Source organism: Vipera berus (genome assembly GCF_964194415.1).
Source record: "Vipera berus genome assembly, chromosome: 15".
NCBI lineage: Eukaryota > Metazoa > Chordata > Lepidosauria > Squamata > Viperidae > Vipera > Vipera berus.
The window spans coordinates 6,109,649-6,136,424 of NC_138218.1; the positions used below are offsets into that span (position 1 = coordinate 6,109,649).

At 46.1% G+C, this 26,776-nt stretch overlaps 1 protein-coding gene across 1 annotated transcript in view; it reads left to right on the plus strand.

Moving 5' to 3' along the window:
• The window catches only part of COL27A1 (collagen type XXVII alpha 1 chain), a 145,135-nt gene that overhangs the window by 70,251 nt on the left and 48,108 nt on the right, over window positions 1-26,776 (plus strand). Inside the window, exons 15-27 of the mRNA XM_081339484.1 lie at window positions 1,784-1,975; window positions 3,685-3,738; window positions 4,130-4,183; window positions 4,950-4,994; window positions 5,161-5,214; window positions 8,119-8,163; window positions 12,266-12,319; window positions 12,881-12,934; window positions 14,037-14,090; window positions 15,423-15,476; window positions 24,013-24,066; window positions 26,316-26,360; window positions 26,451-26,495. Of these exons, the coding sequence (XP_081195610.1) occupies window positions 1,784-1,975; window positions 3,685-3,738; window positions 4,130-4,183; window positions 4,950-4,994; window positions 5,161-5,214; window positions 8,119-8,163; window positions 12,266-12,319; window positions 12,881-12,934; window positions 14,037-14,090; window positions 15,423-15,476; window positions 24,013-24,066; window positions 26,316-26,360; window positions 26,451-26,495 (804 nt within the window). The remainder of the gene's footprint in view (window positions 1-1,783; window positions 1,976-3,684; window positions 3,739-4,129; window positions 4,184-4,949; window positions 4,995-5,160; window positions 5,215-8,118; window positions 8,164-12,265; window positions 12,320-12,880; window positions 12,935-14,036; window positions 14,091-15,422; window positions 15,477-24,012; window positions 24,067-26,315; window positions 26,361-26,450; window positions 26,496-26,776) is intronic.

Consider the following 26,776-nt stretch of genomic DNA (forward strand, 5'->3'; position numbering starts at 1 on the left):
CTTATCAGCTTGCGAAAGATCGGGATGAAGTTAAATCGAAAGCTGGTTTTCGCTTTTTTTTTTTTAAAAAAAAAAGAATCCTCTTTTTTTCTGAGAAAAAGAACCAATTTGTTTCTTTGTTTCTCTGTGGAGCATTGAAGGAACCTGGGAGTTTTCTCTTTTGTTGGCCAGAGAGCGACAGAGGTTAAGCGAGAGGGAAGAAGCCCCGTGATTAGTATTTAACTATATAAGGACAACGTTTTTATTCACCGGGTCACAAAAAAAAGAGGACGTTTGCTGCAACGTTTGCCTGCATCTGGTTTAAAGAGCTGTCGGTTGCTTTTGAGTTGTAATTACAAATAGATCCGTAGTGGAGATTTTGCTGTTCTTCAAATGAATTGAGGCCTTTGAGCTATGGTGCTGGAGAAGACTCCTGCGAGTCCCTTGGACTGCAAGGCGATCAAACCGGTCAGTCCTAGAGGAGATCCACCCTGACTGCTCTTTCGAAGGCCAGATCCTGAAGCTAAAACTCAAATACTTTGGCCACCTAATGAGAAGGAAGGACTCACTGGAGAAGAGCCTCATGCTGGGAAGGCGTGAGCTTAAATGGACTCCAGAAGATGGTGGAGGACAGGAAGGCCTGGAGGAACGTTGTCCATAGGGTCGTGATGGGTCAGACACGACTTCGCAGCTAACAACAACAAATGGTTTTTGTCAGCCATGGAAGACCAGGTTAGCGACAGATTGTCATGGAATAAATTTATCTATACGGTTGCTGAGAATTGACGATGATTTGATGACATCCTTCATCAATTATGGGCTGTAAATGCTAGGGATTATAGCCTCGGGGCATCTGAAGGTGGCCACTGGAGATGGCTATAAAAACTCCGGAAACCTGGAGCTTGACCAACGGTCTGAAGCAAGTTTCCCACTGCATGACTTAATATGAGGAACTCCCAACCTAGGCCCAGACAGCTTTCTAAATTATGGAGCCTTGCGTTGATTGGTCAACTGGTTGAGAACATAGTTCAAGGGGACTTCAAATTTTTTCAAGCCATGGAAACTGTCAGTTAAAAAAAAAGAATAATTGCTGGAGTCCCCGGTCAAGAAGGAAAGCTCAAGTGATAGAAAATTAGCTATGCCGGAGCAAACTTGGTCACGATCCGTCAGCTTCTGATGGAATCTGAGGTTCAGCGGAACTTGGTTCGAGGAGAGCAAAGACTTGGGATAAGAGTTGGGTGTCTGCTGGGAGCTTTAGGAGGAGGCAAGTGGTCCAGCTCAGCCCAGCCTCTCCAGTTCCTAAAGAGAGATCCGTTCTAGTTGGAAGATGGCCGAAGATCACCCCCTTTGTTCTTCTTCACTCATCTCCTCCATGAGATTTCTGGTCTTTCACCAAGACCTGGAAGAGCTCTTGGTTGGATTGCCTTCATTTAGTCCTCCCTCTTTGGACTGGACTGTGTCTTCCTTTGTTTCTTGAGCTGAATGGACTGTGGGCGGAAAAAAAAAAAGGGTAGGCGTCCAACGTCATGTGGTCTGCTAAGCAGCATGTCGTCACCTTTCCCTTCATCCATGCCAAGCTTGCTTCTCTCTTCTGTCAGGCTTCCTGAGTCCTGATTTATATCCCTGGGGGAAAAAAAGGCAGTTGAAGGGGCCTGCTCAGAAATTCATGGAGAACCACGCTTCTGGGAGACAACGCAACGTTTGCTGACCCCACGCACAAACCTTGGATGGAGGGCCGAGACACATTGTAATCCGCAACACTTCCGTGTTCCTGCAGTCATCTTTTCCAGCTTTCTCCCTTTAGACCCCCGTCCCCACCAGTTCACATCACAGTGAAACCCACGTAGAAGGTCAGCACCATGCAAAGTTCCAACTCTGCTTTTCCAGATCTCTGCTTCTGCTTCTCCGGGACGATCTGCCCCCAACGTGGTCCTTGAGATCTTCCGACAGTGCAAAAATAATGGACTCCATCAACATTACTTTTGGGTCTCCCAAAGTGCTTTTTTTCAGGAGGCAACTGGACTTCCTTGTTTTTCCTTGGAAGACCTTTCGCTTCTCATGCCAGAAGCTTCTTCAGGTCTGATTGGACGGTGGGGAAATGGGAGGATTTATACTCCTTGCAGACAGCTGGTCATTTGCCTTTTTTTAGAGGGTCGTTGAGGCCACTTGGAGGTTTATCTGTGTCCTCGGGGTCACCTGAGCGGTGCAAATGGGTGTGAGGCCTTCTTGGCTGCAGGATGTTTTCTGCCCTGGGTCCCTTCCTTGTTGGAGATGAGTTCTGGGTTGTCTGCATCGCAAACTGAAGCGCAAACGGTTCCCGTAGTCTGCCACGTTTCCTGGGGATCCGTTCGTAATCCCTCACCATTCGAAGGGTGTTCTACATAGACACTTGCCTTGGCTTGTCCTCTTCCCTTCCCTCTTCTTCCCTTTCCTCCTTCTCTCCTTATAGAGAAAGGGTCTATAATGCCTTCCCCAGCATTATGGACTCCTCCAAAGGGCGAGGTCTTCTTCACGTAACCTAGCCAGGCTATGATCCACTTGAATCTGAAAAGATCTTATCTGCCGGGAGTAACAAAAAGAAACAGAGGAGACCACAGCGTGTTTTCTACGCCATTGGATTAACCCAGGACTGGACAGCTCCTGAGACAGAAGATAGACTTTTGCCAGCTCTTTCCCCCCCCCCCCCCGTAGCTCTGAATGTCCCAGGCTGGTCATTTCCCCCATTGCTAGAGTGCAGTGAAAGATGAGACTCTTCTTGTATTCAAGAAGAGACTGGACTGCCATCTGTCAGAAATGGTGTAGGGTCCCCTGCTTGGGTGGGGGTTGGACTAAATGACCTGTAAGGTCCCTTCCAGCTCTGTTATTCTATTCTATTCTGTTCTACTCTACTCTACTCTACTCTACTCTACTCTACTCTACTCTACTCTACTCTACTCTACTCTACTCTACTCTACTCTACTCTATTCCATTCCATTCCATTCCATTCCATTCCATTCCTTATCCTGTTTTGTTCTATTCTGTTCTATACTCTACTCTACTCTACTCTACTCTACTCTACTCTACTCTATTCTATTCTATTCTATTCTATTCATCAATTATTTTCTTTAATTCTATTCTATTCTATTCTATTCTATTCTATTCTATTCTATTCTATTCTATTCTATTCTATTCTATTCTATTCTATTCTATTCTATTCTATTCTATTCTATTCTATTCTATTCTATTCCATTCCATTCCATTCCATTCCATTCCATTCCATTCCATTCCTTATTCTGTTTTGTTCTATTCTGTTCTCTACTCTACTCTACTCTACTCTACTCTACTCTACTCTACTCTACTCTACTCTACTCTACGCCATGCCATCCCATCTTATCAACTCTCCACATCCACATTCACCCTTTGATACCTGAATCAGCAATTTTAAATCTGCTTAAGCAAGATCTTGGAAACAGGTTATGCCTTTTGTCAGGAGCCTGCTCATTTGGCCTGAGAGTTGAATGTGGTGCTAATTAAATCCTAGTCCTTTTGGCCAAAATAAGGTAACCATCCAATCTGAGACGTTTGGTGCCCTTCCTCCTCCTCTTCCTCCCCCCCCCCCCAAAAAAAAATCCCATTGCAGGCCACCTTCTCTCTCTCCCTCCAAAGAGCTGGCACCGGACTCCTGCTTATTGTGGCTTATTGTCCTCTCCATTTGATGTTCTCCAGGGCTTCCCGGGAAGCATCGGCCCCCCAGGAGAAAACGGCCCCGAAGGTATTAAGGTGAGGGGTGCTGCAAAGGAATGGCTTTTGGGGTTGGGTTGGCAGTTGCAAAAGGAAAGAGGTAAAGGGAAGAGCAAGGGGAGGGACAGAGAAGAACCCCGGAGATCTCCGTAGATCGGTCTGTCCCGAATGCCGGCTTTCAAATTTCATTTGGATCATGACGGCGCCAAGAATGGGAGTTTCTTTCTCTGTTTCTTTTTTTTGGGGGTGGGGGGTGGGTTGTTGTTCTCCCCCCTCCCTCTCCTTTTGGCGACAGCAATTGACATTGGACGCCGTCCCGTAGCAGCGCATGCGGGCGATGTGCTTTTGCTCCGTGTTTCGTAGGCCCACCGGGGTCTGTCTGCTTCTCGCTCTGGCTAAATCTTTTCTCGCCTTCTGCCCCACCTTGCAGGGAAAGCCTGGCGCGAGGGGTTTGCCTGGTCCCAGAGGAATGCCCGGTCAAGAGGTGAGATGCTGCTTTCTCTCTCCACGACCGAAGACTGACGTCCCTCCGTTTTTCTTTTTCTTTCTTGGTTTTTTGGAAAAAAAATATTGCAGGTTTTCAGAGATTGATTTCTCAAAAAAGGTTGCTGGACTCAACTTGTCTATGAATGGATTAGACTGTCTTGGGGCTGGGGCTGGTGGCTTTCTCCTGACTGAGCAGGATCTTTGTATTAAATGTTCTTTCTTTCTTTCTTTCTTTCTTTCTTTCTTTCTTTCTTTCTTTCTTTCTTTCTTTCTTCCTTCCTTCCTTCCTTCCTTCCTTCCTTCCTTCCTTCCTTCCTCTCATTTCCTTCTTTCCTTCTTCCTTTCTCTTCTTTCCTTCCTTCCTCCCATCCTTCCTTCCTTCTCTCCTTCTCTCCCTCATCTTCTTTCTTTCCTTCCTTCCTTCCTTTCTCTTTTTTCCTTCCTTCTTCCTTTCTTTCTCTCCTTCCTTCCTTCCTTCCTTCTTCCTTCCTTTCTCTCTTTTCCTTCCTTCCTTCCTTCTCTCCTTCTCTCCGTCATCTTCCTTCCTTCTTTCCTTCCTTCCTTCCTTTCTCTTCCTTCCTTCCTTTCTTCCTTCATCCCTCCCTTCCTCCTTCTTTCCTTCTTCCTTTCTCTTTTTTCCTTCCTGCCTCCCATCTTTCCTCCCTTCTCTCCTTCTCTGCCTCATCTTCCTTCCTTCCTTCCTTCCTTCCTTCCTTCCTTCCTTCCTTCCTTCCTTCCTTCCTTCCTTCCTTCCTTCCTTCCAGGGCGATGAAGGACCACCGGGTCCCTATGGCCCCCCAGGGGAAGAGGTAAGAGGGGGGAACACAGGTGGGTGCTTCTAGAGGGGAGGGCTGCCCATTACTGGCCCCCATTGCTCGCCATCTTGACTTTTTGTCAGTTCTCCCCTCGCCGCCCCCTCTCAAGCTCCCTCCCTCAAGCTGAGCCTGACATCACCTGCATTTTGTCTCCTCTTAGGGTCCCCCTGGGCAGAAGGGGTTTCCCGGCAAACCGGGCCCGGACGGTTTAAAGGTAAGGAGGACATCAACCGTAGAGTTTTTAAATCTATGGCAAAACAAACAAACAAACCCTTCCACTTTTTTGGGGTTTCCCAAGCTGTCAGTCTGAAATGTTGCATTTCACCCCTGCCGGTCTTTGCACTCCCTTTCTTGAAAACTCTTTTCTTTCTTTCTTTCTTTCTTTCTTTCTTTCTTTCTTTCTTTCTTTCTTTCTTTCTTTCTTTCTTTCTTTCTTTCTTTCTTTCTCTTTCTTCCCTTCTCCCTCCCTCCCTTCCTTCCTTCCTTCCTTCCTTCCTTCTTTCCTTCCCTTGCTTTTTCTTCCCTTCTCTTTCTCTCCTTCCACCTCCCTTCTCTCTTTCTTTCTTTCTTTCTTTCTTTCTTTCTTTCTTTCTTTCTTTCTTTCTTTCTTTCTTTCTTTCTCTTCCCTTCTCCCTCCCTCCCTTCCTCCCTCCCTTCCTTCCTTCCTTCCTTCCTTCCATTGCTTTTTCTTCCCTTCTCTCTCTCTCCTTCCACTTCCCTTCTCTCTTTTTCTTTCTTTCTTTCTTTCTTTCTTTCTTTCTTTCTTTCTTTCTTTCTTTCTTTCTTTCTTTCTTTCTTTCTTTCTTTCTTCCCTTCTTTCTTTCTTTCTTTCTTCCCTTCTCCCTTCCTCCCTCCCTCCCTCCCTTCCTTCCTTCCTTCCTTCCTTCCTTCCTTCCTTCCTTCCTTCCCTTGCTTTTTCTTTCCTTCTCTCTCTCTCCTTCCACCTCCCTTCTCTCTTTCTTTCTTTCTTTCTTTCTTTCTTTCTTTCTTTCTTTCTTTCTTTCTTTCTTTCTTTCTTTCTTTCTTTCTTTCTTTTTTTTCTTGTTTTGCTCTGGAAATTCCGACTCACCGTGGTTTCTGGGACAGCAAGAACCCTGCGCATATTTTTGCAAACCACAGCGAATTTTTATGATTAGCTACTTTCCCCCCCCCCCTTGCTTGCTCTTTTCTTTCGAAAATTGGTTAATTGTGCGATGGAGGACAGCCTTTCTTGAGGGAGCGGGGGGGGGGGAGAGAGAGAGAGAGAGAGAAAAGAAAAAAAACATTATGCAATTGAAAAAGCTGCTAAAAAACGGCTTAAGCCCTCCCCACCTTCCGCCTCTTTAAAAAAAAAACATTTTAGCGGAGCCCTTTTTTTTTGCGAATTTGATCTGAAATTGCCTCTTTTAATTCTCTCCCTGTTCCTTTTTTTTTTTTTTTTGGCCTAATGGGCTTTTGCAGTATGGTCAAACCGAATAGGGTTTTTTTTCCACTTTCCCTCCAGCTGGCCATTCTTTCAAAAGCCCTTTAATTTCTTTTTAATGCGCTTTTGAGGCTGAGATATCGCAACTGTTGACGGAGCAAAGGAGTTCGTTTTGTAATGCAGCATCTGAGAGAGGAGGCAGCTGCTCCAGACCAAGACTTTTTTCATCAAACCCCCGCCGCCACCCCCAAAATACTCCCTTGCCAAAATATTGTCTGCAAAAAGCTCTCTCTTCTCTTGTAGGTTTTCCTCCTGAAAACCTTTCTCCATTTTTCAACGTTACTTTCGGGATCTGCTGCAATCCGTCCTAATCCCAGATCGGAAAAAAGGCTGCAGAATGCTAGAGGTTTTGAATTAACAGAATAACAAGAGTTGGAAGGGACCTTGGAGGTCTTCTAGTCCAACCCCCTGCTCAGGCAGGAAACCCTATACCATCCCAGTCAAGTGGCTGTCCAGTCTCTTCTTAAAAACCTCCAGTGTTGGAGCAACCCACAACTTCTGGTGGCAAGCCGTTCCACTGGTTAATTGTCCTCCCTGTCAGGAAGTTTCCCCTGAGTTCCAGGTTGCTTCTCTCCTTGATTGGTTTCCATCCGTTGCTTCTTGTCCTGCCTTCAGGTGCCTTGAAGCAGCAGCAGCAGCAGCAGTTCTTTGAAGCAGCCCCTCAAAATAATAAAATATCACCCCTAGCCCTTCATTAGGTTATCTTATCAATAAAGGTTATCTGATCTTCACTGTTCCAATATCTTGGAACACTCCAACCGTTTGTTCAGTTCAGCAACGGTGGAACGATTCAGCAATTTTTCAGCCTAGCGGTTGAGGAGCGATTCAGCAATTATTATTTTTTTAAAAAAAAAAAATTCAACAGCGGTGGAACAATTTGGCAATTTTTCAGCGGAAGATGGAGGCGATGTGATTTTGAGAAGGAAAAAAAAAACAACAACACCCGCTATCGTGGGAAGATGTTTTTTCCGCAGCTGAAGATAACCAAATTGCTCCAATTCCTATTTGTTCTGCTACCCACAGGCTGTTAGGACGTGATCTGAGGTTAATCCCTTAATTAACAAGCTTGAAACGAGCCAAAATCATTTGTGTATGGTTTGCTCTCTGTCCTACTTCTTTGCAAAACTTAGAGCTTTTCCTCAACCCGGTCTTCTCCAGATGTCTCGTACTACATCTCCCATCATCCCTATAATGGCCGCCCTTCACTGGTGCTGCTGGGAGGTGCAGACCCAACGTTTGAAGAAGACCGTATCGGTGAAAGCAAGAAAGAAAAAGGAAGAGAAAGGAAGGAGGGGGATTAATGACATCGGTTCCCCAGAGGAGGTGTTGAACCACAGTTCCCATAAATTCCAGGGAACGTTCTCCTGATGGGCTTTGTATTCAAAATATCAAGAGTCTCTTGGCTGTCCGCTTTTACTGGGTTGCGAGAAATCTTGGGGAAACTCTTGGGGATTTGAAACGAAGCGGGACCAGTTAGAAGATTGGACAGGTTTCACAGTCTCAAAGTTTTGCTACCTGTAGAATAGGTTGTGGGGTGTGTTTTTTTGAGGGGGTGGGGGCGGTGTTTGAGGGCAAATTAAGGAGTTGAGATGCACCTTGCAAAACCGCAAAGATTGCGTGCCCGGCAAATGAGGACTCTTCTCTGCTTTCTTGCAGGGTGAACCAGGAAACCGAGGACGACCTGGAAAAATTGGTGACGAGGTAAAAAAAAAAAATATCCCCCCAACACTTCTCTCCTCCTTTTTGCACGGTGACCTTTGACCCTCGGGACACCTGCCAGGGTCTCGGACTTCCTTTGTCTGAGATAACTTTGACCACTGCCGGCAGCTCTCTTTCTGGATTTGATGTCCAACCTTGGTGAGAAAAACTCTTCTCCAAAAGATGGAGAAATCCTACTTCGGAGACGTTGTCAGGGCTGCCTCTGATCAATCCCTAGGGAAAAAAAACCCTCGACTCGGTAGATTCAGAGAAAAAGGTATTTTTACTAAGAAAGAACTCAACGCGGCAATAGCCAGGCGAGGTTGGAAGCAAACACGCCTGGAATGACAAATTCCAGGGGCTCCACACCGCCATTCCCAGGACGGTTGGCCTTGAAGATGTTGAACAACCCAAGCTGTCCTCTTTGTACCTAACCCTCCCCACCACTTCTCAGCCATTCCAGTCTCACCTGCACGCTTCCCCTCCCAAATACCTATTTCTCCCTCCCCCCCGTTTCCTTGGCAGCTGGAAGAAGCTTGAAGGAAAGCGAGGATGGCCAGGCTGACGGGTGTTTGTAGGCCTGAACTGACCAATGTTTAAGCCAGGGGTCTTCAAACGTGGTCCTTCAATGACTTGTGGACTTCAACTCCCAGAATTCCTCAGCCAGGCATGCTGGCTGAGGAATTCTGGGAGTTGAAGTCCACCAGTCATGAAGGAGGCATAGTTCCCCCACGCTGGCTGAGGAATTCTGGGAGTTGAAGTCCACCAGTCATGAAGGAGGCATAGTTCCCCCACGCTGGCTGAGGAATTCTGGGAGTTGAAGTCCACCAGTCATGAAGGAGCCATAGTTCCCCCACGCTGGCTGAGGAATTCTGGGAGTTGAAGTCCACCAGTCATGAAGGAGCCATAGTTCCCCCACGCTGGCTGAGGAATTCTGTGAGTTGAAGTCCACCAGTCATGAAGGAGGCATAGTTTCCCCACGCTGGCTGAGGAATTCTGGGAGTTGAAGTCCACCAGTCATGAAGGAGCCATAGTTCCCCCACGCTGGCTGAGGAATTCTGTGAGTTGAAGTCCACCAGTCATGAAGGAGCCATAGTTCCCCCACGCTGGCTGAGGAATTCTGGGAGTTGAAGTCCACCAGTCATGAAGGAGGCATAGTTTCCCCACGCTGGCTGAGGAATTCTGGGAGTTGAAGTCCACCAGTCATTCAAAGGGCCACGTTTGAAAAGCCCTGGTTTAAGCTACCTCGAAGCAGAGATGGGAGGACTGCCTCCCACGTTGGAAAAGCATTAGGATTATTTCTCTAGTCCTGGAACTGAAGGAAATGCCAGCGTGCCTGAATGATACCAGGTGGGGCTCAATGATTCCATGTTGGTCACTATTCCGACGTAGTTTGGGCAACTTCTGTGCCGTGCCATGCCCGAATGAGATTGGACAGGAAGAACACGGGAAGATTTGGGAGTAAGGAAGAATCAGCTCACTCACCTCCCTTGAAATATGTCTCCAACCTTCAAAGGAGCTCATGTGGTGGAACCTCAAAGCTTCCATATGTTTACCTCATTCCTGAGTGACCACATGGGGCAGCGATGGTGAATTGGCTAGACCAAACTCGGTCTCCTCAATTGCTGGCTAAGAGACCCACAATCTTTCCTGAAAACCTCTCTCCTTGGCAATCGTTAACTCTTTTACGCAACTGCTCTCTCTTTTTTTTATGAGGATGGTCTAATCTAGAACCAGGCCTGCACGGGGACCCCCAAAACCCCCTCCTCGTGGGCAGAAGCATCAAGAAGGAACATTTCAGAACGTATTCTTTTTCTCTCCAGATTATTTCCCGAGGCAGCATGCGCCCGTCAAGAGCCTTGAAATGGCTAAAACTTTTCTTTTTTTTAAAAAAAAAACAACAACTCATTTTTGGATGCGGGCCCCTGTGACGGTTAGAAGCCCTAGTGTTTTCGATGTCCTGGTTGCCATTTTGCCTTCCCCACCAGGTCCACAAGAACTTGAAATGGTCTTCCTCCAGGTCTCGCGGGAACATCTGGAGACAATCCTGCACAAATCCTCCTTTTCCTAGAGGCAAGGAGACAATCAGGAAAATCCCACACGTTTCCTTAGGAAAATTGAGAAGCTTTGCCCCCCCCCTTCCCCAGCCCCCCAGTTTCTGCAGAGAAAGCGGGAAAATCTGTCTTGCTTTAACACTTATTCATTAGATGAATTCCACTATTTGAATTCGCCGGGGGGGCTAAATTCCACTCCGTTGGATCCAGGTTGAGAACGTGAGCTGACGGAGGGACCTGGTTTGTCATGGGTTGTTTCTTTCCCCCCCTTAGCTACTCCAGACATACTCCGGGCAGGAAACCATGAGTCCCTGCGGGGTGGAAAGAAAATACAATGGATCCTTTCACCACCATTTGCCGGTGACCTGGTCCAGATGAATCTCAAGCGCGCTCTCTCCTTTTTCCTCTGCCTAGGAGGAAGATTTCCATCTTGTTGCCAATTGTGTCATTAGCGAAAGAAAACTGTGCCAGCCATCGGGGGAAAAATTCTCCCTCTTTTTCTTCACTTCTTCCGCCCCATTCCTCCCTCCATCGCAGCAGCGGGCTCGCTTTTAGCCATCCTGGAGATTTGGAAATATTTAGGGAAAGTGGTGTTTCAGCTCTGGATCTTTCAGACCATGTTCTCATGCAGAGGCGTTCCATGAGAACCGAATGGGCTTCCAATGGCAAATTTGGTAGAGTTGGGGTTCAAACGCAGCAGGTTTTCTATCACTAGATCTTTGCCCCCTAACATCGGGGATTCCAGAATTTCCTGGCTATCAAACTACCAGTTTCCACGGTCTGGAAACGTTTGCAAACTCCTGGTCTAAAACATCAGAGGGCCTTGGTCCATTGAGGTCAGCGAGATATTCATTTTACAGAGGTTCATCAGTCAAGATCACCATTTTCTGCTATTCTAAGGAAGGGCATAATGGGGTTCCCCAAACCCCAAAATGTGAGAGTTTTTTGGTAGATGATTAGGTAGGAAGGCAGATGAATAAGTAGACAGAATGGATGATAGATAGGTAGATAGATAGATAGATAGATAGATAGATAGATAGATAGATAGATAGATAGATAGATAGATAGATGATGGATAGATAGATTAGGTGATAGATATATTAGATGATAGGCAGGCAGGCAGGCAGAGATAGATAGATAGATGATAGATAGATAGATAGATAGATAGATAGATAGATAGATAGATAGATAGATAGATAGATAGATGATAGATAGATAGATAGATAGATAGATAGATAGATAGATAGATAGATAAACAGACAGACAGACAGACAGACAGACAGATAGATATGGGTGGATAAATGGATGGATGGATTATAAAAAGATAGGTAGGCAGGTAGGTAGGTAGATTTTCTTCTTACAAATTGGGAGTAGCGGGTATTGGAAATCCTGGCTTGCGTCTACCACAGTCCTGCTTGTATGGCGTCCTTGCTCCTTTGCCTCCAAGCTGCTGCGAAACACTTTTTGAGATGTTTAGCACTGGCTGGGCTGAACGGCGGGACCTGAACTGAAGCAGGATCTCCAGCATCGGATCTTCTCCTTGACCCGATCATCACACAAGGCTCTCTGGTCTTCACGGGCCTCAAATCAAACACGTTTTTTTTTCCTGCCTCAGAGTGTGTCAGAACTCATCCGGTTGTGTGTGTTTGTCTCTTTCTCCCTCCCTCCCTCCCTCCCTCCCTCCCTCTCTCTCCCCCCCCCCCGCCTCTGCATTTTGCAAGTTGGGAGGCCACAAGAGGAAAGGGTGGTGGAGGAAAATCCTAAATGTTAGCGCTCTCCCTGACCTTCACGGTCACGGGTGTGTGTGTGCCCGTCTGTAATTTGTTCCTGCACTTGGAGGAGCCCTTTGTCAAGCGTTGAGCTCCAGAGGCCCCACGGCTGGTTTTGAAACAGAGAACAGCTGCTGTTTGTGCTGGGGGTTGCGGGGGGGGGGGAAACCCAGCCTGTGAGGCAGGAAGAGTTTGCCGAAGATGGCGTCCAATTCAGCCAGCGAGGAAAACTCTTCCTCCGATGCCTTAATAAATCTCAGTCCTTTCTCTCTGTCTTCCCAGGGTCTGATGGGGTTCATCGGTCCAATCGGAGAGCCCGGCGGCGTTGGGGAGAAGGTACCAAGGATGGTGGGATGCTTGTAGAAACAGCATTGAGCTGAGAAGGCCTTCTACTAAGAGCCCTCAAGGGTTTTTTGTTTCTGTGGGGGGGAGGACTACCATCCACAGAAAGTCCCAAAGTGATTCCTTGCACGTTTCGATGGGCAGTTTTCCTTCAGAACTTCAAGATCCCACGCTTGCAATCTTTCCCGGGATTCTGCGGCAGCTGCGTCGGGCCTTCCCCCCCCTTCCCCCCCACGAGATCCTCAGGGAAAAGATCTGATTGCTTTAAGAGTTACCCAGGGGATGCCAGGCCTTGCAGGCTCAAGCAACGATTCTCCATGATTTCAGCCCTAATACTTGCGCCCTTGTTTCACGATTGACCTCCACCATTTTTTTTTTGTCTTTTCGCCCCCCCCCCCCGTAATAAGCGAGCTTGAGAAGTTGCCATTGGCCAAGTTGGCTTCAAGCAAGCAGGGCTGCGGGCCAGCGGGTCACCCAAGCTTGTGGACTTCTCTGCAAGGATGTGGGCCGTATTTTGTGAATGGGAGGGTTGACTTCTGCTTCTCTTCTTCCTAGGGAGACCGAGGCACAGTTGGATCACCAGGGCCAATAGGCGTCAAGGGGTCGATGGTAAGGAGTAAGTCTGCATTCTCTCACTCCTCCTCTTCCTTGAGAACTGGCATCCTGTGTTCTCACTACGATTTAGATGGTGTTAGCTACATATTCTACACAGTGTCTCCTCCTCCTCCCCCATCATTCTTCTTCTTCTTCTTCTTCTTCTTCTTCTTCTTCTTCTTCTTCTTCTTCTTCTTCTTCTTCTTCTTCTTCTTCTTCTTCTTCTTCTTCTTCTTCGTCTTCTTCTTCTTCTTCTCCTCCTCCTCCTCCTCCTCCTCCTCCTCCTCCTCCTCCTCCTCCTCCTCCTCCTCCTCCTGCTTCATTTTCATGACTCCTTCTCCTCCTCCTTTTCCTTATCTCCTCCTTCTCCTTTTTCATGACTTCTTCCTCCCCCCCCTCCCCCTTGCCCTTTTTCTTTGTGGTCAATCAGGGAGCTTGACCTAAAGTCAAATTACCATAACTTCACGCTCATGTCCTCCGAGCAGGATTAAGCGCCTACTCAGTAACGGTTGCCTTCCCAGTCACAGCAGCTTCCCAACCCTGAGAAAACAGTCGGCTCTCTTTGATTAGGCCACCTTTGAAGTTTCTCTACGGGCCATTTTAAGGTCATCAACCACAAAGGACCACCTCCTACCACCTGGCTTTCTGTGAGGGGGGGGAGGTCAGAAAAGTGGGGGCTCCTCCATAGAAAAACAAGGAAAGACCCCAGGCCACAATCAGAAAACACAATCCATCTCAGAAGGTTACATCACCCATTACCTAAGATTAGCACTTTAGACAGATTTAGGCCTAAAGATTGCTATTCCTCCTTCCCCTTTGCCATCCCCCCCCTAGAGAAACTGGACTGGGATGAATTAGCCATGCAATAGATTAGGACCTTTTATAGTCTTCAAGGTTCTTTTTAGCTGAAAGGTGAACCTTAAATTTCCCCGGGTTTTATGCCATTGCAAGCTCGGGACCCTTTGGAAACTTGAGTCGAGTGCTTCCACCTACAGAATTCGTGGTGCGGGGCAGGGCGGGTAATCTGTTTCTCGTTTATCTGGGTGAAGAAGTTATTTGGGTTGAACTTGCAATCAGAAACGAGATCCTTCTCATGGACTTTGCTTTGATGTTCCAGGGTCATCCTGGAATATCAGGAGAAGTTGGAGAACCTGGCCCCCTGGGACCACCAGTAAGTGATTTTTCCTCCCCCTCTTGCAACAGCCCAAAGTCTTCTTCTCGCTCTGTTTTTGATACTCAAGAATTTTGTTCAAATGAGGGGAAAAAAAATTCTGCCCGGTATAATTTGGGAGCAAACTCTTGAAGAACATGGCTTGGGAATTATTGGCATGAAACCTTATTAGTACCGCTTGGTCTGGCTGTGGCACATGGTGCAGCGCTGCTCACGGAGTCAGCCTTCAGCACAAACCCAGCAATTGGGGTAGTCCATCAACAAGGAATCATATAGTGCAAGTCACACCACACATCAGGTAAAATATTAATACTACTTTGTAACACCTTCGTAAGGCACACCTGGAATCCTGCATCTAGTTTTGGTTACCACGATGTAAAAAAAGATGTTGAGACTCTAGAAAGAGGGCAGAGAAGACCAACAAAGATGATCAGGGGACTGGAGGCGAAAACATACAAAGATCAGAAGGTCGGCAGTTTGGCGGGTCGAATCCCGAGTGCCACGTAGCAGAGTGAGCGCCTGTTACTCGTCCCAGCTTCTGCCAACCTAGCAGTTCGAAAGCACGTAAAAATGCAAGTAGAAAAATAGGGACCACTCCGGTGGGAAGGTAACAGCGTTCCGTGCGCCTTTGGCGTGTAGTCATGCCGGCCACATGACCACGGAGACGTCCTCGGACAAGCGCTGGCTCTTCGGCTTTGAAACGGAGATGAGCACCGGCCCCTAGAGTCGGAAACGACTAGCACGCATGTGCGGGGGAACCTTTACCTTTACCTTTACCTAGTTTAATGAAGAGAAGGACGAGGCGGGACAGGATAGCAGTGTTCCAATATCTCAGGGGTTGCCCCAAAAGAGGAGGGAGTCAAGCTCTTCTCCAAAGCACCTGAAAGCAGGACAAGAAGCAACGGATGGAAACTAGTCAAGGAGAGAAGCAACCTAGAACTAAGGAGAAACTTCCTGACAGTGAGGACAATTAACCAGTGGAACTCCTTGCCTCCAGAAGTGGTGAATGCTCCAACACTGGAGGTTTTTAAGAAGAGACTGGACAGCCATTTGCCTGAAATGGGATACGGTTTCCTGCCTAAGCAGGGGGTTGGACTAGAAGACCTCCAAGGTCCCTTCCAACTCTCTTATTCTATTCTATTCTTTTTTTTAAAAAAAAAATTGATTAAGGAAAATGCCCAACATATTTCCCTAAAAGCTTGTTTACTTTCTTTCGACTTTGCCCACTAGAGGTTCCCTCTTGAATGGGAACCTCCCCTGAAAAATTGAATCTCACAAGACCTGGTGGTGAATCCCAAGTGATCTTCTAATGTTGTTTCATACCTTTTCAAGGGCCCCCCAGGACTTCGTGGTTCCCCAGGGATAAGAGGACCAAAAGGTCGGCGGGTAAGTGCAACATTTACTTTATTTTCTACAGAATTTAGAACAGAAGCAATCCTTTAAGGCTTGAAACAGAACTGTTCACCCTCTACTTCTATCTATCTATCTGAGGAAAAGAGCCACTCTCTTAAATATTCAGTTCTGAAACTGCTTACCTTTAGGCTAGCCTACACACCAAGCATGAAAAGTAACCATTCTACCCTACAAACAGATAGTAAGCATCAACCTCCTCTTCTGATGCCTTCTCTACTAGAGATGTAAAACCAGTTTAGGAACCTCTTCATCCTTAAGGGACCACATGACCAACTTCTAGGATTATTGATTAAACAACCACCAGTGAAATCGAGAGACACCGCCCGGTGTCTTTGACCCATCCCTTTCGCTCTGAACTCTTCCTTCTAGCTCTCCTTCCCTTGGCAAGCCTGAGTAGGTGGTGACAACTGCAGCTTCAAATAACCCACAATGAAATCCATTAAAGGGATAAAAATCATGATTTTCCAGCTGCGGGAACTGCTGCTGTGCAAATATTTTCATGTTTCGCTTCGGCCTTCCAGACCTTGAAATCCACTTGCTAGAACCTCACCCTACTAGTGGGGAAGTCCGCCTTCCATTAAACACCGGTCTAGAGGTGTTCAAGGAGAAACGTTGGTTGGGCTAAACACCCACTGGTTGGGCTTAAAAGATGCTTTCGGCCAGGCTAGTCAAAAAGAAATATGGATTGGATGGAATTCTGCAGTAAGCCAACGAGAAGCTGGACAAATAATTGATTGACGGATGGGTCTTTTGCACAGCCAACTGTCTTATTTCTTGGTTATTTTTTAGGACTAGCAGGGAAATAACCATTGGTTGGGCTCAAAACTTGCTTTCTGCCCACCCAGTTGAAAAAAAAAAGGTTGATTGGCTGGGATTCTGCAGTAGCCGATCAGAAGCTGGACAAGTACTGTAATTGATTGACCGACGGGTCTTCTGCACAGCCAGTTGTCTTGTTTCTTAGTTATTATTATTATTTTTTAAGGAAAGGGAGACGCCCAGTTTTTTTTTTCTTCCTACTAACAGAGCACTGAGTAGTTGGGGGCTTTCCACTCCTACTCCCTGTAGTAGGAAGAGCTATTTTGGAGGGATGAGTTGACAGAGGAACCCAGATCTCTCACCAGAAGGGATTCATGGAAAAAAATATTTTGCAAATCTTTCGGAGCCAAAATAATCTCTGTCAGTGATGCTTAAATCTCCAGTATTTTGCACCACAAAGAGGTAATGGAGCCAGAAGGAAGCTATTCTTTGGCTCCTGTTTGCTCTCTCTCTTTCCCCTTCCTTTTCCATAATTTTTCTTTTTCCCCCAGTGCCAAGTCTGTATTTCCAGCAGCAACTTCACTGCAACTGCGGTTTTCCCCCCCCGGCAACGTCTCTGCCAGACGTTCCCTACTGCATACAGCTCCCGTGCTTGGCTTCCCTTTCAGGAGATTTGGCGCCCAGCTGACCTCACCCCAAACGTTTTGGAAAGTTGGTTTTCCTAAGGTGGAAATCAAACCCAGCGGTGTGTGTGTGTGTGTCTCCTGTGGGGCCGGATTCGAAACAAGCGCTGCCATCCTGTGCCTCGGATCCTCGACTCGGTTGCAAGACCCAACACTTTTGGAAGACCTTCATAATTCTGAACGGAGGCCAGACCGTCCAGTGACAGCCAAACGCCATTGTGCCCCAGTCTTTACGGAGGCTTCAATTAACGTTGATTGTTTTGAAGGAATTGGGCCACGAGGAAAGCTGAGCACCGAAGAATTGATGCTTTTGCCTCGTGGTGTTGGAGAAGACTCTCAAGAAGAGGGCCTCGGACTGCAAGGAGGTCCAGTCGATCGATCCTCACGGTAACCAACCCTGACAGCCCTTTGGAAGACCAGAGCCAAGCTCAAATGCGTTGGCCACCAAATGAGAACAAAGGACTCCTTGGAAAAAGACTCCAATGTTGGGAAAGATGGAATTCAAAAGGAGAAGGGGACGGCAGAGGAGGAGATGGCTAGACGGGGTGATCGAGGCAATGAACGTGAGGTTGAGCAAACTCCGGGAGACGGCGGACGAGAGGAGGGCCTGGCGTGCTTTCGTGAAGAGTCAGACATGACTTAGTCTGTGGTGGGATTCAAATACGGTATGTGAATAAACGGTTCTCTGCATGGATGTCGCTTCCAGAAGTCCGTTCTGGGCCCGGGCAACAAAAAATTAGCTACCGGTTCTGCCGAAGTGGTGCACACCGGGCTGAATCCCACTACTGGACTTAGTGGCTGAACAACACAGCAAAAACAGGAAAAATAATTTTGAAGGAAAGAATTGCAAGTCTTCCTCCATCCCAACTCCTCGTCAGAAACGGGTGTCTTCCTTTTAGTTTTTGGAATATCCAGGGATTTTTCACACGGAGAGCCTCTGAACGGCTCGTTTTTCCTGGCCTGTGGATAGCTCTTCCTTTGGCTTTCATTCCACGTTCATTTTTTATTTTTTTATTTTTATTTTTTTATTTTAATTCCATTTATATCCCGCCCTTCTCCGAAGACTCAGGGCGGCTTACAAGCTTAGCAGTAGCCTTCATTCTATGTATATGCCTGCTTATTAGGGCTTTCACACACACCCCAAGCGGCATTATTACAAAGTCAGCTTAATTGCCCCCAACAATCTGGGTCCTCATTTTACCTACCTGGGAAGGATGGAAGGCTGAGTCAACCTTGAGCCTGGTGGGACTCGAACCTGCACTAATTGCAGGCAGCTGGTGTGACTTAAGGAGGCATTAGCCCACTGCTCCACCAAGGCTCTGGTTGGAGTGTGTCATTTTTGATTGGAGTGTGTCATTTTAGGAACCTGGGTCACCTGAGCAGTTGCAGGAGACCGCTTAAGCATCACCCAATACTCCCTTGCGTCTCGCTGAGATATTTTCTGCCGTTTTTGGAGACGAGTGATGGAAATAATAATGATAATGACGATGATGATAATAATAATATTGCAAGCACATTAAAAAAAATAGCTGGGAAAGCAGATAATGACAAGACCTGGCAATGGCTAAGAGCAGGAAAGTTGAAGAAAGAGACCGAGGGACTAATTCTGGCTGCACAAGACCAAGCCTTAAGGACAAATGCATACCAAGTCAAAATGGAGAAGACAGCAACAGAGAGTAAGTGCCACCTATGCAAGGAAGCTGAAGAAACAGTGGACCACCTGGTAAGCCGCTGCAAGAAGATCGACTACAGACTGACTACAAGCAGTGGCATGATAAAGTAGCAACAATGGGGCATTGGAAGATCTGCAAGAAATATCATTTGCCTGCAGGCAAGAACTGGTGGGACCATAAAATAGAGAAAGTCGTAGAAAATGAAAACATTAAATTGCTCTGGGACTTTAGAATTCAAACAGACAAGCACCTGTCGCATAACACCCCGGACTTAACAATTGTCGATAAGAAAGACAAAAAAGTCTGGATAGTGGACGTGGCAGTGCCTGGAGACAGCGGTATAGGCGAGAAAGAACGGGAGAAGATAACACAATACAAAGATCTACAAATAGAAATAGAACGACTGTGGCAAAGGCAAGCAAAGGTGGCACCAATAGTAATAGGTGCCTTGGGTGCAATCCCAAAACAAACTGGAGCACCACTTGGACACCATCATTGGCATTGACAAATTCGCCATTAGTCAATTGCAAAAGGCGGCCTTACTGGGAACTGCTTCCATCCTGCGACGAGATCTGTAATACCATCAATTCAAACATCCACATTTGCCTAATCCCAGGTCCTTGGTAAGGACTCGGTAGGTAGACAGAAATGTCAAATCCAGTCTGAACGTCTCGCTGACTGTGTGATGATGATGATGATGATGGTGTTGATTATTATTATTATTATTCAAAATACATCAAGAAATTGCAGCTTCCTGCAATAACTCCAGCAATGCTACAAAAAACCTGCGCTACTCGGAACATCTTACATTTTAAGGAGGTACCTGGTTGATACCTAGGATGCTGACAGCAAACCGTGTCAACCATTAATGCCAGTCAATTTGAGTGTTCAGTTGACTGAGGTTCATGTTTTATGAATAAGTTTTATATAATAATAATAATAATAATAATAATAATAATAATAATAATAATAATAATAATAATAATAATAATAATAATAATAATAATAATAATAATACCACCTAGGATGCTGGCAGCAACCCGTGTCAACCATTAGTGCCAGTCAGTTTGAGTGTTCAGTTGACTGAGTTTCATGTTTTATGAATAGGTTTTATATAATAATAATAATAATAATAATAATAATAATAATAATAATAATAATAATAATAATAATAATAATAATACCACCTAGGATGCTGGCAGCAAACCGTGTCAACCATTAGTGCCAGTCAGTTTGAGTGTTCAGTTGACTGAGTTTCATGTTTTATGAATAAAAGCTTTATAACAACAACAACTCGATAGGAAAGACAGACTTGGAAGGGACCTATGAGGGCGTCTAGTCCAACCCCCTGCTCAAGCAGGAGACCCACACAGAATTACAGAATCACAGAGTTGGAAGGGACCTCGGAGGTCCTCTAGTCCAACTCCTGCTTGAGCAGAATCATAGAAGGACAGAATTGGAAGAGATTATCTCCCTGAGTGTGTCTTAAATTGCTGGATTATCCACAGACCACGAAGGATTTATTTATGGCTTTCCATGTCGGCGGAACAACAGACCAACCGTGACTTTTTAACCAACCCCTGCCCTTTTCAGGAAATGGAGTTCCCTACAGATCATCCCTGAACTCGGCATGATAAGGAAAATTTTTAACGATTTCCTCCTTGGAAGTCGCCCTCTACATTTCCCACAAGTCCCTGTGTCTTTCAGGGCATTGTGGGTAACTAAAAGGGCAGGAGGCAAGCTGGAACCCTCCAGTCTGAGATAATTCCAACTTATTCCACTCAACAATGGATGGAAACTAACCAAGGAGAGAAGCAACCTGGAATTAAGGAGAAACTTCCTGACAGTTAGAGCAATTAATCAGTGGAACAACCTGCCTCCAGAAATCGTGGGTGCTTCATCGCTGGAGGTTTTAAAGAAGAAAGAGACTGGACGGTCACTTGTCCAAAATGCTATAGGGTCTCCTACTTGAGGAGGGGGTTGGACTAGAAGACCTCCAAGGTCCCTTCCAGCTGCTATTCTATTCTATTCTGATTCTATTCTGATTGATTGTCACTCGAGGAAAAGAATTGCACACAATTTGTTTTTCCCCAATGGACACCCAAACAGCTCTTTTAATCCCATCGTTTAGTAATTATCTCATGAGAACAAGTCCTTAATTTTGTTGACATTGCTCTCCCCTCCCTCTCCTCTTTTTCGGTTTTGTTAAGTTTCTGAGGAAAGAAGCCCCCCCCCTCCGCTATAATTTTAGATCCCGCAGCTGCTCTCTGTGTCTGATCTCTCATCCAAAAACATAATTCAAGGCAGAATGGAAAGCCTTCTCCCGCTTTCTCTCTCTCTCTCTCTCTCTCTCTCTCTCTCTCTCTCTCCCTCTGTCTCTTCCATCTCTTTCTTTCTCTTTCTCTCCTTCCCTCCCTCTCTTTCCCTCACTCTCCTGTCTGTCTCTCCCTCCCTCTTTCTCCCTCTCTCTTTCTCCCTCTCTCTCTCATCTCTCTCTCCCTCTCTCCCGCTTCCTCTCTCTTTTTCTCTCTTTCTCTCTCCCTCTGTCTCTCCTCTCTGTCTCTCTCTTTCTCCCTCTCTCCCTCTCTCTCTCTCTCTCTCTCTCTCTCTCTGCGTGTCTCTCTCTGTCTCTCTGTCTCTGTCTCTCCCATCTCTTTCTTTCTCTTTCTCTCCTTCCCTCCCTCTCTCTTTCTCTCCCCCTCCTGTCTGTCTCTCCCTCCCTCTTTCTCCCTCTCTCTTTCTTCCTCTCTCTCTCTCTCTCTCTCTCTCTCTCTCTCTCTCTCTCTCTCTCTCTCTCTCTCTCTCTCTCTCTCATCTCTCTCTCCCTCTGTCTCTCCCATCTCTTTCTTTCTCTCTTTCTCTCTCCCTCTGTCTCTCCTCTGTCTCTCTCTGTCTCTCCCTGTCTCTCTCTCTCTCTCTTTCTCCCTCTCTCTCTCTTTCTCCCTCTCTCTCTCTCTCTCTCATCTCTCTCTCCCTCTGTCTCTCCCATCTCTTTCTTTCTCTCTTTCTCTCTTCCTCTGTCTCTCCTCTCTCTCTCTGTCTCTCTGTCTCTCTCTCTCTGTTTCCCTTCTCTGCTGCCGTTGTCACAACTGATCTCACATTGTGCTATTTCGGAGCACAAGGGGATGACTCAGATCCTGGTTCTGATTCAGAAGCCCCAGTGTGATTTATGAGGGTCTCAAATTTAGCAATTACAGTGTTGGGATGGAAAAGAACTCCATGTCAAACTACTGGGGGGTTGTGTGTGTGTGTGTGTGTGTGTGTGTGTGTGTGTTAGAAAACACCCAAACCCCAAACTCAAAACAGACGTTGTAAATCATTCTTCCTGCCGTAACAAAGATGGAACTGCATCCTATTTCTTGAACGTTTGCGCCAGGGAGGGCTGTTGGTTCGTTTGGTCCTTTGCAAGTTGTCGTTTGTAAGGAGCCCCTGATTTTTCCTTTTCTTTCTTTCTTTCTTTCTTTCTTTCTTTCTTTCTTTCTTTCTTTCTTTCTTTCTTTCTTTCTTTCTTTCTTTCTTTCTTTCTTTTTTGGGTGCAATGATTTTAATTCCCCCACCCCCACACAACCCTTCATCCTCACCACATGCGAAATGTTGCGCATCCTTCAACATGGGGGTGGGTCTTTGCTTACACGGCGGCGTGGATGAAATCCATGTGCTTGGAAAATGTCACCCAGTTCTTGCAGGATCGGGTTTCCCCAGCTGGCTAGAAACCTGGGTTCCTCTGCTGCTGGCAGGATGAGGCAAACCTGTCAAAGCTGACAGGAATCAGATAAGCCGAAGACCCTTCTCCTCGTGGAAGCTGGAGACGCTGTGCTTGTTACTTTTGTGCGTTTGGAACGGCGGAGAAGACAGGGGTAGTGAAGGAACCGTTTGGCGTGACTTGTTTCTGCTGGAAAGAGTTGTTGTCCAGCCGCAAGGCGTCCCTTTTCTCCTCTGGGTGGTTCCTGATTGATTCATCCGCACGCCGTCAGATGAGGGCCATCTCTTAAGTGACCTCCCTGATAGAACTTCCCCAGGATGATCCGTCCCCAACCTTCGGTCCTTCTGTTCTTCTCATGGTGATCCTTCCCTGCTTTAATAACAGCCCTCCGTCCATCCATCCATCCTCCTGGCTCTGGGTCATCTCTTCTCCTAGTCCCTTCAACCTTTCCCTTTGTTAAGGGATCTCTTGGCTTATAATTTACTTATTTGACATTTCTGCCGTTGAGCTCTTGACCAGATGAAGAAATCTACATCAAGGAGGAAATGAAAAAAGGAAGGGACGAGATGAGAGGCAGGAGTTTGGCTTGTTTTAGCAGGCTGGTGTTCTTCTCCAATATCCTAAACCAAACTCTCTCTCTCTCTCTCTCTCTCTCTCTCTCCCTCCCTCTCCCTCCTTCTCTCTCTTTATCTCTCCCTCTGTCTCTCCCATCTCTTTCTCTCTCTCTCTCTCTCTCTCCCTCTGTCTCTCCCATCTCTTTCTCCTTCCCTCCTTCTCTCTTTCTCTCTCTCTCGCTTTCTCCTTCTGTCTCTCCCATCTCTCTCTTTCTCTCTTTCTCTCTCTCCCTCTCTGCCGTCTCTCTCTCTCCCTCCCTCCCTCTCTCCCTCCCTCCCTCCCTCCCTCTCTCTCTCTCTCTCATCAAACATTGATGTTCAGATCATGGATCATGATTTGACACCAAATTTGAACCTGGTCCACAAAACCTGTTTCTGTTTCCTCCTTCACTCCTGACCAATCTAATTAGCCAGGTCCTAAAAGCTTGCTGAGATGCCTTCTCCCATGAACGAAGCCAGCTGAGAAGAAGATCCTGTCTCAGCAACGTTCCATGGGAGAAGTTCCGAAGTTCCTCCAATGATAAGAAGTGATATCTCCACGTTATCTTTTCCTTTGGGTAGCGTCGTGGCTAAACATCTGGACTTTGTCTGGATTCAAAGCCTTTCTTGACCAGGATGATGGACTCCTGTCACGCAGATAAGAAGGGAGCCTTCAGCTTCCCTCAGTTAGTAGGAAAGAAGTGGAATACTAAATGAATACGTAGAAAGGAAAAATGGGGACTGCAGGTGCCTTTGAAATGCCCCCCCCAAATTCAGCAGCAGAGGTTGTCAATATAAAATAGGTGGGTTCAGATTCTGGTGGGCTCCATATAAGTCTAAAACGTGGCAGCATTCTAGACCTGCTCAAAATGGAGAAAGAGGTGAAAATCTTCCTTTGGCTGATATTGAAGAGTTACTGCACTACAAGCCAAACCAAGATATACACTAACGTAGCTAATTAACAACCTGGATTAGATCTTTAGCCTCAGAGAAGTACCTTTTCTTAGACCTTCTTAGCTCTTTTTTTTTCCCTTTCCGGCATGTAAAGGGTGCGTTTATATTTCTGACCTGCGTGTGCTTTTCCCCCCCCATCTCTCCAAGGGTGCTCGAGGTCCTGATGGAACACCAGGTGAAGCAGGGACCCAGGGACCCAAGGTAAGCCATCCCCTCCGCCAATCAAAAAGGCAGAGTCATCCTTGGACACCTGCCAGCGTTGGCCCGCTGCATTCCTGCAAGGCGGAGACTGGACCTTTTCCGTGGCCCTATGCCAGACCACAGGGATCAAGCCCAGGTTGCGTGAACATCAAGTGTCTTTGCTACTCCTACCATTCTGTCTGGAAATTTCTCCTTAGCTCTCGGCTGATTCTCTCTTTGGTTAGAATAGAGTAGAGCTGGAAGGGACCTTGGAGGTCTTCTAGTCCAGCCCCCTCCTCAAGCAGGAGACCCCATACTGTTTCAGAAAAAGGACTGTCTGGTCTCTGCTTGAAGTCATCCAAGGAAATCTCCTGTAGGCACCCAAGAGACTCTCGACTGATGACACATTTGACCCCTCCCTCAGGCTCAGCCCGGTCCTCATCCGATCGGAGTCTCTGGATCCATTCAGAGACATCTGATTCAAGGAGGAATCAATCTGACTGGGAAAGTTTGGAGATTTGATTGAACTTCCTTGAACTGGGATGTTCATGGAGATTCTCGGTCATCCAAGTCATGGTTGTCCCAAAGGTGCTTTTTTCAGGAGGTAACTGGACTTTTTTGTTTTTCTTGGAAGACCTTTCGCTTCTCATCCCAGAAGCTTCTTCAGCTCTGACTGGATGGTGGGGAAATGGAAGGATTTACACTCCTTGCAGACCGCTGGTCGTTTGCCTTCATTTAGAGAGCCATTGAAGCCACTTGGAGGTTTACTTGTGTTTCTATTTCTATTCCTTGCAGACAGCTGGTCATTTGCCTTCTTTTTAGAGGGTCGTTGAGGCCACCTGGAGATTTACCTGTATCCTCAGGGTCCCCCGAGTGGTGCAAATGGGTGTGGAGCCATCTTGGCTGCAGGATGTTTTCTGCCCTGGGTCCCTTCACCGTTGAAGGCAGATGCAGGCTGGGGATGAGTCTGTGTTGTCTGAATCTCACATGGTTCCTGTAGTCTGCAATGTTTTCTGGAAATCCGTTCATGGTCCCTCACCATTCGAAGGGGGTTCATTCCCAAAGCGCATAGCTCAACGTCTATGGAGGTTCTCGGTCATCCAGGTCATGGTTGTCCCAAAGGTGCTTTTTTCAGGAGGCAACTTGAACTGGGACAAGACATAGAATCATAGGGCTGGAAGAGACTTCAAAGGTCTTCTAGTCCTTTGCTGAAGCCAGGAGACCTGATGCTATCTTGGCCAAATGGTTGTCTAGTCTATTTCCGAAAGCCTCCAGTGATGGAGCATTCACCTCCAGTGATGCATCTCGGAATCAATGTCCTACAAAGCCCTACAGGACAGGAATGACATTCTTGATTCTTCCCCAAAAGAAAGAGAGTTGGGAAACCTTTTTTTCCCTTGCCAAATATATAGACTGAGATTGAGTATTTCCTTCCGCACAGACTGAGCAAGGTCCGGCCCATATTCTCAACACAAGCTTCCCATTTCTCCATGGTCCATTAGAGATAAAACTGGCCAGAACCCATCTCCATATTGTTCTAGGGTTTTTGGTTTTTTTTGCACACAGGATTTTTTTGCAGGTTACTAAATTTGTCCTTTAGACTTTGGTCAACTTGGAGAATCCCACCAACGTGTCCCTTTTCCCCCTCCCCCCTCGCCTTTGATTGTAGAGCGGATTTTTTCCCCTATGTTCTTGGGAGAAAGAAACATAGGGCTTGTAACTTGTAAATGGCCAAATGGGAAAAATGAAGAAAAATGCATCTTTCTTGCATATATATATATATATATATATATATATATATATATATATATATATATATATATATATATATATATATATATATATATATATATATATATATATATATATATATATATATGTATGTATGTATGTTTCAAATGTTAACTATTTAGGTAATCTAAATAGTTAACATTTGAAACATATCTTCCCTTGCAGAAAAAAGCTAACAGAGCGAGAGGGACCTTGTGGCTTAGAGGCAAATAACACTGCCTTGTATGCAATCAGCCCAGGTTCGAATCTCAGAAGGGTATAGCTGACTGATGATGACTAAGGAGTCAGAAATGCATCTCAGTTTCCCTTTAATTCTTTGTTAGTAATTTACACACACACACACACACACACACACACACACACACACACACACACACACACACACACACATATATATATATATATATATATATATATATATATATATATATATATATATATTTAAAATACTCTCCCTTTTGTTATGATCTTATTAACAGGGCATCCCAGGTAATCCAGGTCAACCAGGACTGGACGGCCAAGAGGTACATTCAGTATTTTTTTGAAGGAATCTAAAACTGTTTGAGATGTTTATGATATGTTTGCAGAACTCAATCAAATCTTTGTGTTTGTAGGGAAAGATTGGAGAAATGGGAGAGACTGGAACTCATGGCTTTCCTGTAAGTCCATGCATCTTGCTTCCTAACGAAAAGAATTCATATTTTATCAGAGACACTAGTGGCGAGAAGCCATATGAGATTATTTCCACCATTTTATGGAGGTGGATCCAGGCTAGTAAAAGTTGAATAAAGGAGGGTGTTTCCCCCCTCTTTCTTTAATTTGTCTAATTTTTCTTCCTTCTTTTTTTTTCTTCCCTTGATTCCTGATTTTTCACCATCATTGAAAAGCATCGTTCATCCCACTTCTGTATTAGTTTGGATTATTTTATTTTATTTATTTT